The sequence below is a fragment of the Eimeria maxima genome, genomic scaffold (genome assembly GCF_000499605.1).
Source record: "Eimeria maxima Weybridge genomic scaffold, Emw_scaff720, whole genome shotgun sequence".
Lineage (NCBI taxonomy): Eukaryota > Apicomplexa > Conoidasida > Eucoccidiorida > Eimeriidae > Eimeria > Eimeria maxima.
This window is the reverse complement of record NW_013566716.1, coordinates 5,001-15,971: the sequence shown is the minus strand read 5'-3', so window position 1 is coordinate 15,971 and position 10,971 is coordinate 5,001. Positions and strand designations below refer to the sequence as shown.

The window sequence follows — 10,971 nt, the reverse complement described above, 5'->3', positions numbered from 1 at the left end:
TGCTGCAGCAACACAGACTGATGCTGTATAAAGGGGTATATGTAGGGTCTAAATGCATGCAGCAGCAGAAGCAGCAGCAGAAAAGAAGTCAGCAGCAAATAACGACACAACCAGCAGCAGCAGCAGCACCACCACCACCAGCTGCTGCTGCTGCTGCTGCTGCTGCAGCAAGAGTCCGTACCTGAGTTGCTGCTGCAGTCTATTGAATGCATGCATAGCCTCAAAGAATTGTTGATTAATAAGAAGAGAGAAGAAGAGACACTTTGCTGCTAATATATCTAAACGCCGAGGGACACCTACACTACGACGCTGCATGCAGACACATACATATATACAATTTGCTGCTGCTGCTGCTGCTGCTGCTGCTGCTGTTGGTGGTGGTGCTGGTGCTGCTGCTGCTGCTGTAGATGGTGATGGTGCTGCTGCTGGTGATGGTGTAGATGCTGCTGATGGTGATGCTGATGCAGCTGCTGCATCTGGCTGCTGCTGCTGCTGGGTGCAGCAGCAGCAGCAGCAGCAGCAGCAGCAGCACACTAAATAAGCAGCAGCAAAATATTATCTTACCTTAAGTAAATTAAATACCCTTAAGAAGAATGCCTTTAATTCGCTGCTGCTGCTGCTGCTGCTGCTGCTGCAGTCAGGCCTAAAGTCACTAAATAATTGAGAAGAGAAACCCTCAGCCAATGCCTCTGTATACAGCAGCAGCAGCAGCAGCAGCAGCAACAGCAGCAGCAGCAACAGCAGCAGGAGCAGTTGGTGATGATTAGGTTATACAGAAATATCCACATATACATTATACACTAAACACAAACAGCAACAGCAGCAGCAATATCATCATCAGCAGCAACACCAGCAGCAGCAGCAGCAGCAGCAGCAACGACAGCAGCAGCAGCAGCAGCAAATAAGGTACCAGCAGTATTTCTTTCATCAGTAAGTAGCCAAGAAGAGGAGACAGCAAGAAAAGTGTCTCCTTTTCTTTTTGCTTCTTGTCTTATAGCACAATATAATAAAAATAAGAAAGGATATTCCTCTAATAGTTGACGGCGCTGCAGCAGCTCCTCGCTGCTGTTGCTGTTGCTGCTGCTGCTGCTGCTGTCTCCTAATGATTCGCAATCAAACGGTGCCCAAGGAGACACTGTCCTCCTCCTGCTGCTGTTGCTGCTGCTGCTGCTGCTGCTGCTGCTGTCAGCATTCAGCAGCACGAAGTAAGAACCCCATAGTTCATCCTCTAGTCTACATTTAGCCAACACCTTGCTGCTGCTGCTGCTGCTGCTGCTGCTGCTGCTGCTGCTGTTGCTGCTGCTGTTGCTGCTGCTGTTGCTGCTGCTGCTGTTAATAGTATCAAAGTCAACAGCAAATCTATGTTGCTGCTGTCTCTGCAGCAGCAGCAAAGTGTCTCCTTTCTGCAGCAGCAAATCCTCTAGGAGACCAGGAGACAGCTCATTGTCTCCTGCTGCTAGCAGCACTCCTTCCTTCCTTATTTCTTTTATTGCTGCTCTTGCTGCACTAGGCAGCAAATATACAGAAGCAAATAACGGTAATAACTGCACAAGCACCAGCACCAGCAGCAGCAGCAGCAGCAGCAGCAGCAGCAGCAGCAGCACACACACACACAGACACACACAGCAACCCCACCTATTAACACACAGGGGGGGCCCATCCTAACCCTAACCCTCCAAGGGCCCCCTTGAGTAGTAGGGTGTATATATAGGGGCCCCTCCCTGTAAGGGTTTAGGGTTTATATAAATAAATAAATAAAATAAATAAATAAATAAATAAAATAAATAAATAAATAAATAAATAAATAAATAAATAAGGAGACAGTACTTACATTAAGAACAGCAAGAGTAGCTAATGGATCTGTCCCCTGTAGTCCCTTCTTAATAGAGGAGAGAAGAAGAGACAGTAGTTGCTGCCTTGGTGTGCAGCGCAGCAGCAATTGTTGCTGCTGTTGCTGCTGTTGCTGTTGCTGCTGTAGAGAGGAAGAGATAGATGTATCTGTTGCTGCTGTTGCTGCTGTTGCTGCAAAAAGGAGACAGTTAGCTACATGCAAGGATGAGGTGTCTGTACACCCCAAGTTATCCTCTACTGCAGCAAATAAATAAAGGGACAGGTAATCATAAAGAGACACATAAGAGGGGGCCCCCCTTTCTTGCCATAAAAGGGCCCAGGATTCATCAGACCAGGGGCCCCCACCACCTTCTGCTGCAGCAGCAGCAGCAGCAGCTGCTGCTGCTGCTGCTGTTGTTGATGATGATGACGATCCTGTTGCTGCTGCTGCTGCTGCAGCAGCAGCAGCAGCTTCAAAACCTCCTGCAGCAAAACCTCCTGCTGCTCCTCCTCCTATTCTACCTAATACACCGCATGCTGTGTCTGCTGCTGCTGCTGCTGCTGCTGCATGCAAAGATTCAGCAGATAGATGCAGCAGCGCAGCAGACTCAAAGCAACCAAACTTAAAGGCTAGCAGCAGCAAACACATCGCCACACGCTGCAGCAAACAGCAGCAGCAGCAGCAGCAGCAGCAGCAGCAGCAGCACACACACACATACATATACACATAAAGCAGCAGCAAATACAGTAAGTGCAGCAACAGCAAGTGCAGCAGCAGCAGCAACTGCAGCAACAGCAGCAACTCTAGTAGCAACAGATACAGCACCTCTAACACAACAGCAGCAACAACAACAGCACCACCCCCATCCCCATAACCAGCAGCAGCAAAAGCAGCAATAGCAACAGCAGCAGCAGCAGCAGCAGCAGCAGCAGCAGCAGCAGCAGCAAATAAATTACCCTAAGGAAAGGATAATTATTAATAATAAAAAGGAGACAATCTATTATTCCTCCACAAAGAGACAAAAGAAATAAATAAGTAAAATTTACATGCAGAGCAGCAGCAAGGTGCTGCTGCGGGTCTGTCCATCCTTGCTGCTGCTGCTGCTGCTGCTGCTGCTGCTGTAGTAGAAGCAGATGAGGGTGTTGTACATGACCTCCTCCTCCTCCTGCTGCTGCTGCTGCTGCTGCTGCTGCTAGATCTATTTGCTGCTGCTGGGGGTCAAAGAAATGAGGACCTTGTAACTTTACCTTACCTAAGAGGGAACGGAGACCACGAAGCAGCAAACCCTCACGCTGCTGCTGCTGCTGCTGCTGCTGTTGCTGCTTCTGCTGCTGCTGACGATCTTGAGCTAATAGCAACATTAAACGGTAATGCAGGAAGTCCTCCTGTGTCACTTGCTGCAGCAACAACAGCCACAGCAGCAGCAGCAGCAGCAACAGCAGCAGCAGAAAGGAGACACAAAAGGAGACAATTAAATAAACCTTAATATAAACCCTAAACCCTAGTAAACCCTAAACCCTAAACCCTAAACCCTAGTAAACCCTAAACCCTAAACCCTAAACCCTAATTATACCTGTAGTGTCTCTGATAGTTTAAGAGGAGGCCAAAGATCAGGGCGCAGCAAAGACAGCAGCAGCAGCAAATGAGGATCGGTCCTCTCTGCTGCTTCCTGCTGCTGCTGCTGCTGCTGTTGCTGCTGCTGCTGCTGCTGCTGTGGCGGGGGGTGCAGCACGAAGCAATCACTCCATCCTCTTGCTGTTGTTGCTGCTGGAGAAAGAGCAGCAGCACTAGGCATAGCAGCAGCAAATGCATGCAGTGCTGCAGCAGCAAATCACAGCAGCAGCACAAATCTTATGATGTTAAACAGCAGCAAACAGCAGCACATACATAACCCTCCTCTCCCTCCCCCCAGCTGCTGCTGCTGCTGCTGCTGCTGCTGTTGCTGCTGCAGCTGTTGTTATTGCTGCTGCTGCTTCTCTGCTTTTGTCAATACAGCTCCTGTTCCTGTTACTACTACTACTAATACTACTATTACTGCTACTGCTGCTGCTGCTGCTGCTGCTGCTGCTGTTGCTGCTGCTGCTGCTGCTGGTATTATTCCTTACCATCTGCTGCAGTTTGTCCCTCTTTATCTGCTGCATTACGAAGAACAGCAGACATAGATGTCTGCAGCAGCAGCACAACTAGCTGCCTGCATATAAAGGGCAGCAAAGGGGGATAGTCTCCGTACTCGCGCATGCAGACAGATTGCTGCTGCTGCTGTTGCTGTTGCTGCTGTTGTTGCTGTTGTTGTTGTTGCTGCTGATGATGGATTGCTGCAGAAGACGGATCCGCTGCTGCTGCTGCTATTGCTGCAGCAGCAGCAGCAGAAAAGCTGCAGCTACCATGAGGTAATGCAGGACCAGCACCTAAAGAAAGGAGACACTGCAGCACAACACAGCAGCAACAGCAACAGCAGCAGCAGCAGCAGCAGGATGAGCACGAGCAGCAACAACAAATGTAAGAGCAACAGCAACAGCAGCAAGAACAGCAGCAGCAGCACCAGCAAGACCAGCAGCAAGAGCAACGAGACAGCATGAGCACCACTACTACCACCAGCAGCAGCAACAGCAGCAGCAGCAGCAGCAGCAGCAGCAGGAAGCGTACGAGTATATCTCCGCTCCTGAATGCAAGATAGACAGCAAACCACCATATGTTGCATGCACGTAGCTGCGGAGACACCGCAAGTGTCTCCTCTGCTGCTGCTTGCTGCAGCCAGGGTAGCAGCAGATCTGTACTGCAGCAGAGAGGCTCTGGTGCTGCAGTTGCATGAGCTGCTGCTGCTGCTGTTGCTGCCTGCAGCAGCAAATTAGGAGCACCAGCAGCAGCACGTCTATCCTCCTCTAGTGCAGCAATAGAGTTATTAATAAGGAGACAAAGGAGACTGTCTCCTTTTTTTGTCTCCTTTTTTCTCCAGGTGTCTATACACCTAAATATACCTAGCAGCAACTGCAGCAAATTGCTGCAGTGCTGCTGCTGCTGCTCATTTGCTGCCCATACACTCCAACTATCTAAACCTGATGATTGTATACATATACTTCCTGCTGCTGCTGCTGTTGGCCTCTCTTGTTCTAATGCTGCTGCTGCTGCTGCTGCCGCCGCCGCGGCAGGTAACTGCTGCAGCAACAGCAGCAAACCACGACCATCCTCCTGCTGCTGCAGCTGCTGCAGCACAGGCAATGCATACAGCAGCTGCAGCTCTTGTGCTGTCAGCAGAGGGTGAGGCTCAAGGGGACCCTGGGGGGCCCCTTGGGGGCCCCCTTGGGGGCCCCCTAACAGACACAGACTTCCTTTATGGGCCCCATCTGCGTATAAAAGACTATCTGTTGCTGCTGCTGCTGCTGTTGGTGTTGCTGCTGCTGCTGCTGTTGCAGGTAGCGCTAGCTGCTGCATAAGAGACGCCTTTGTTGCTGCCCAGCAGCAGAGGTCTCTCTCCATCTCTACTGCAGCAAGAAGCTGCTGCTGCGCTGCTGCTGCGCTGCTGAGGGCTTCTGCTGCTGCTCTGGTGTATAGACGGCGCATGCAATGAAAGGCAGCAACATCTATGCCGCTGCTGCTGCTATCCATACCTATAAATGCTTCTTGCTGCTGCTGCTGCTGCAGTTGCTGCTGTTGTTGCTGCTGTGCTGCTGCTGCACCTCCTGCTGCATCTATAGCAGTACTTCCAACGCCGTAAATCCCCAAACCAGCAGCAGCACCAGCAGCACCTGTTGCTGCTGCTGCTGCAGTACCAGCAGCAGCAGCAGCAGCAGCAGCAGGGGCCTCAAGGAGAGAAAATCCATCAGATAATAAACCTTGTGCCTTTATTCTCCTATATTCCCTCATATAACGATTAAGGGAGACAGATAGACTGTCACGGGCCCCACAGGTTGCTGCTGCTGCTGCAGCAGGAAGCAAGGAGTCTAATAGATCCTTGCTGCTGCTGCTGTTGCTGCTGCTGCTGTTGCTGCTGTTGGTAGTGCTGCTGCTGCTGTTCGTGCTGTTAGATTCACCGCCTCCTAGATTCCCTCCTCCTGCTGCTGCTGCCTGAGCAGACACTGCAGCAGCATGTATACGCTGCAGCAATGGGGGGGGCCCCTCCTGGGGGGCCCCCACACGCGACAGCAACTCTGCCCAACCATTAGGCTTTAATAGGCCTGCTGCTGCAGCAGAATCCCCCTGCAGCACTGTCATCTTGCTGCTGCTGCTGTTGCTGCTGCTGGGGGTGGTGGTGGTTGGTGTTGAGGTGGTTGTGGTGGTTGCGGTGGTTGTGCTGCAGCTGCTGCTGCTGTTGCTGCTGAATTAGCTGCTGCTCTTTGCTGCAAGAGATGATAAGGAAGTTTGCTGCTACTGCTGCTGCTGCTGCTGCGGATGTGCTGCTGCAGCAGGGGGCCCTTGGGGGCCCCACGCGGCAACGCGCTAAGATAACACTCAGCAGCAAAGGCTGAGAGGAGCAGGAGCAGCAGCAGACACAGGTACCAGCTGCTGCAGCTGTTGCAGCAGCAGCAGCAGCAGCAACTGCAAGAACAGCAGCAGCAACAAGGCCGCTAAGAGAGGACGCAGAAGGGATGGGTAAGGAAACACCTGACTACCCTAAACCCTAAACCCTAAACCATAAACCCTAAATCCAATTATATTTATGGGTTTATATTCTTCTTCTGCTTCTATTCCCTGCTGCTGTTGCTGCTGCTGCTGCATATGCTCCTGCTGCTGCTGCTGCTGCTGCATCGGGTTGGAGGGTCCGCTGCATGCATGCAACACCAGGGGCCCCCCTTTTCCTCCTTTTTTCTTCTTTTTTAATTAATTAATTAATTTATTTATTTATTTATTATTTATAAATAAATAAAATATACATAAAAATGTATCTTAGCTGCCTATACACCCCAATGCAGACACCGGACGCCGTCTGTTAGCAGCCCTCACAGCCACAGTTGCTGCAACAACAACACCAGCAGCAGCAGCAGCAGCAGCAGCAGCAGCAGCAGCTGCTGCTGCTGCTAATGGTGTTAGATAATTAAATATAAAGGGAAGGTATTTGTTTAATGTTGCGATGCTGCTGTGTGCTGCCTCTGTACTAGATGTACCTCTGCTGCTCTTGCTGCTGCTGCTGCTGCTGCTGCTGCTGCTGCTGCTGCTGCTGCATTTAAGTAGTTGCTGCTAATAACTCTGCAGTATGTGTATGCCCTTAGTATATGTAGTACATAAATAATTTATATATATAAATAAATAAATATATATATAATATATATATTTATATATATAATATATATATTTATTGTATATATACGTAACTGTATATATACGTATTATATTTATTAACTAACGTAATATGTATATGTATATACTTATATATAATAACTATAAATAAATAAATAAATAAATAAATAAATAAATAAATAAATAAATAAATAAATAAATAAATAAATAAAAAAGAATTGTTTTTTTTATTGTTAATAATAAAGAAAGGAGACACCTAATAAAGAGACAATACTATTGTCTCCTTATAATAAATAAATAAATAAATAAATAAACAAATAAATAAATAAATAAATAAACAAATAAATAAATAAATTAATTAATTAATTAATAATATCCTCTGGGTGTCCATACACCCCAAATACACTTAGGATCTTCTTTGCTGCTGCAACACCAACACGGCGTTTGTTGCTGTTGCTGCTGCTGCTGCTGCTGCTGCTGCTGCTGCTGCTGCTGCTGCTGCTGCAGGGACCCACACTAATTGCTGCTATTTCCTTTAACAGTGACCCCTCAGCCCCAGCAGCAGCAGCAGTAGCAGCAGCGCCACCTCCTGCTGCTGCTGCTGCTGCTGCTGCTGCTGCCTCAGCACGGGCAAATAGAGCAGCAGGTGTTGGGTAAGCAGCAGCAACAGCGCATGCAACTTCCTCTGTTACACCTGGTAGCTGCAGCAGCTGCTGCTGCCAGCAGCGCTGCACTGCAGCAGACCTGCCTGTACACCCCACAGGCATTAGTGTCTCCCCTTCTCCTGCAGCACCAGCAGCAGCAGCAGCACCAGGTGCAGCAGCAGCAGCAGCAGCAGCAGCAGATTGTGCTTCTGCCTGCTCATTAGCAGAGACAAGAAGACGCCGCAATTTTCCTCTAGGCAGCAACTTACCTGTTGCTGCTGCTGCATTATGATTATTAGCTGCTGCTGCTGCTGCTGCAGTTGCTGCAGCAGCAACAATTCTTATAATTAATGCTGCTGCTGCTTCCTCTTCTGCCTCATGAGCTGTCTGTACACCCCACAGCAGCAGCAAATCGCTAACTAATATATCCATTGCTGGCAGCAAATCACAAGGACGTGTCTTCTTCCTGCTGCTCCTGCTGCTGCTGCTGCTGATGTTCTTGTTCTTGCTGCTGCTCCGGCTGCTGCTGTTGCTGCTGCTGCTGCTGCTGTCGCTAAGGTTGCCGTTAGTGGAGGGTTTGCTGCGTTTGCTGCTTCTTGCTGCAGTTGATGCAGGAGCAGCAGCAACAGCATCCTCGTCTGCAGCAGCAGCAGCAGCAGCAGCAACAGCAGCAGCAGGAAGTGTCTCTTGCGTATATACCTCTACAAACATGTCTTCTTGCGGTGTCAACTGTTCTGCTGCTGCTGCTGCTGCTGTTGCTGCAGTTGCTGCTGCTGCTGCTGTGCCATTTGCTGCTATTGTTACATCTGCCTCTTCCTCAGCATCATCATCATCAGCAGCAGCATCCTCAACAGCAGCAGGAACAGGAGCAACAGGTGCTGCTGCTGCTGCTGCTGCTGCTGCAGCAGCAGCAGCAACAGCAGCAGCAGCAGCAGCAGCAGGCTGTGGAGTCGTTAGTGCTGCTCTACACCCTAAAAAAATTAATAAAATTTTTGCTGCTGGCTGCTGCAGCCGGAGGGCCCCAAGACTTATAGCTACCTCCTTAAAGGGGCCCCGCATGCATGCAGCAGCAGCAGCTGTTGCTGCTGCTGCAGCAGCAGCACATGCTGATGCTGCTACTGCTGCTGCTGCTGTTGCTGCTGGTGTTGTAGGTGCTAGTTGTGTACCTCTGGGTGCTGTTGTTATTTCTGTAGCTCTTGCTGCTGCTGCTGCTGCTGTTCTTGTTGCTGCTATTGCTGCTGCTGCATCTGGAGCAGAAGCAGCAGCAGCAGCTGCTGCTGCTGCTGCTGCTGCTGCATGCAGATATTTGCTGCCTATATTAATAAGATCAGTTCCTTCTTCTATCTTTAAGAGAGGAATAAGAAATAACCTTGAGGGTCCCCTTGTTGCTGCTGCTGCTGCTGGCAGCAGCGGCGGGGGTGTATCAGCAGCAGCAGCAGCAGCAGCAGCAGCAGAAGGCAGGAGCTGTCTGCTGCTAGCAGTTAAATCAAAAAGAGACACAAAAGGAGACACAGCAGCAACAACAAGAAGAGAAGGAAATGTTTGCTGCAGTGCTGCTACTTGCTGCAGCAAATCTATATCCTCTAAGGGATCAACTCCTTGCTGCTGCTGCTGCTGCTGCTGCTGCTGCTTCTTTTTCTTATCTTGCTGCTGTTGCTGCTTATCTACCTGCTTCTCTTGCTCCTGTTGCTGCTCTTGCTCTTGCTGCTGCTGCTCCTGCTGCTGTTGTTGTTGTTGCTGTGCTGCTGTAAGTTGCCTAATCCTGCATGCAAGTATTTGTGGTGTAACAATAAGAGCAGCAGCAGCAGCAGCAGCAGCAGGAGAAGAAGAAGAAGAAGGATTAAACTTTTGCTGCAGCAAAGAGAATAAAAAAGGAGAAAAAGAAGAAAAAGGAAAAAATAAAATTATCTTTGGACCATTTATACGCGACATCGCAAACCCTAAACCCTAAACCCTAAACCCTAAACCCTAAACCCTAAACCCTAAACCCTAATTTTTTATTATTTTTTATTATTATAGTTAAAGACAATAGACTATTAGCAGCAGCAGTAGCAGCAACTAGAGCTGCTGCTGCTGCTGCTGCTGCTGCTGCAGCGGGGGGGGAGGAAGATGACATATATAATAAAGAAGAAAAAGAAAAAAAAAGAAAATAACAGCAGCAGCAGCAGCAAGGGCAGCAACAACTGCAGCAACAGCAGCAACAGCAGCAAAAATGCATATACCTCTTAGAGATATGCTAGTGTGTTACTAGGTGGGTGTTGCTGCGGGTCGGGCCCCCCCGGCTGCTGTTGCTGCTGCTACAGCAGCAGCAGCAGCAAGAGAGGGTAAAGCTGCAGCAGCAGCAACAGCAGCAACAGCAAACAGCAACTATTTTAATTTTATTTTTATCGCCTTTGCTGCATGCAGCAGATCTTCCTTCCCTCACTCCCCTATAGCATCTCGGGGGGCCCCCTACTGCTGCTGCTGCTGCTGCTGCAGCTGCTGCAGCAGCAAGCCAGCTCAAGGGCCCCCCATACCCTCTCCCCTTGTATTCATTTTTTCCTCTTTTTATGGTAAATATTAAACACAAAAGTCTTCGCCTGAGCTGCACAGCAGCAGCAGCAGCAGCAGCAGCAGCGGCAGCAGCAGCAGCAGCAGCAGCAGGGTAGCAGACATGATCTTAACGGCAGACCCCCTCATCCCTGAGGAGACACTTGCTGTCTCCTCAGCAGCAGCAGCAGCAGCTGCTGCTGCTAACCGTCAGCAGCAGCCCTCTAGACCTTGTGGCTTCGTTTCAACTTCAACGCCAGCAGCAGCAGTTGCTGCTGCAGCTCCTGCTGCTGCTGCTGCTGTGCAGCAGCAGCAGCAGCAGCTAGCAGCAAATGGAGGCAGTATAGAGTCCCTTAGGGAGCATGCAATGTCTGTCTCCTTGGGGATCGCCCGATCCATTCGTGCAGAAATGGCAGCAAGTGACGAGCAGCAGCAGCAGCAGCAGCAGGGTGCAGCAGCAGCAGAGTCTCCTCTTAGTGGGGGCCCCCCAGGGGGGCCCCCACAGACAGGGTTCTTTAGCAGCTGGAAGCAGCAGGACAGTACCCCCTGCGACAGCAGCAGCAGCAGCAGCCACCATAACCACGATCCTGCAGCAGCAGCAGCAGCAGCAGCAGGAGGAAGCAGCTGCAGCACAGGTGTATCGTCATCAGGTGGCTGTTTATATGATGGAGATATTGCTGCAGCAGCAGCAGCAGGTTGCTGCTGCTGGTGCTGCTGCTGCTTCCCTCGGCT

The 10,971-nt window shown here is 50.0% G+C and overlaps 3 protein-coding genes across 3 annotated transcripts in view; 1 reads left to right on the top strand and 2 right to left on the bottom strand.

The window, feature by feature from the left end:
* Positions 1-1,239: 1,239 nt before the first annotated feature.
* EMWEY_00041790 (hypothetical protein, conserved) lies at positions 1,240-6,043 on the bottom strand (the record flags this gene model as incomplete). The annotated part of the gene is made up of 6 exons (XM_013482715.1): positions 1,240-1,329; positions 1,832-2,488; positions 2,878-3,228; positions 3,405-3,649; positions 3,937-4,239; positions 4,909-6,043. The coding sequence occupies 6 exons, from the start codon at positions 6,041-6,043 to the stop codon at positions 1,240-1,242; spliced, it is 2,781 nt and encodes a 926-aa protein (XP_013338169.1).
* A 1,385-nt stretch (positions 6,044-7,428) lies between these two features.
* EMWEY_00041780 (hypothetical protein, conserved) lies at positions 7,429-9,642 on the bottom strand (the record flags this gene model as incomplete). The annotated part of the gene is made up of 1 exon (XM_013482714.1): positions 7,429-9,642. The coding sequence occupies one exon, from the start codon at positions 9,640-9,642 to the stop codon at positions 7,429-7,431; it is 2,214 nt and encodes a 737-aa protein (XP_013338168.1).
* Positions 9,643-10,363: 721 nt separating this feature from the next.
* Positions 10,364-10,971, top strand: part of EMWEY_00041770 (hypothetical protein, conserved) — a gene marked incomplete at both ends in the record, with an annotated part of 3,331 nt that continues 2,723 nt past the window's right edge. Inside the window, one exon of the mRNA XM_013482713.1 lies at positions 10,364-10,874. Coding sequence (XP_013338167.1) covers positions 10,364-10,874 — 511 coding nt within the window. The remainder of the gene's footprint in view (positions 10,875-10,971) is intronic.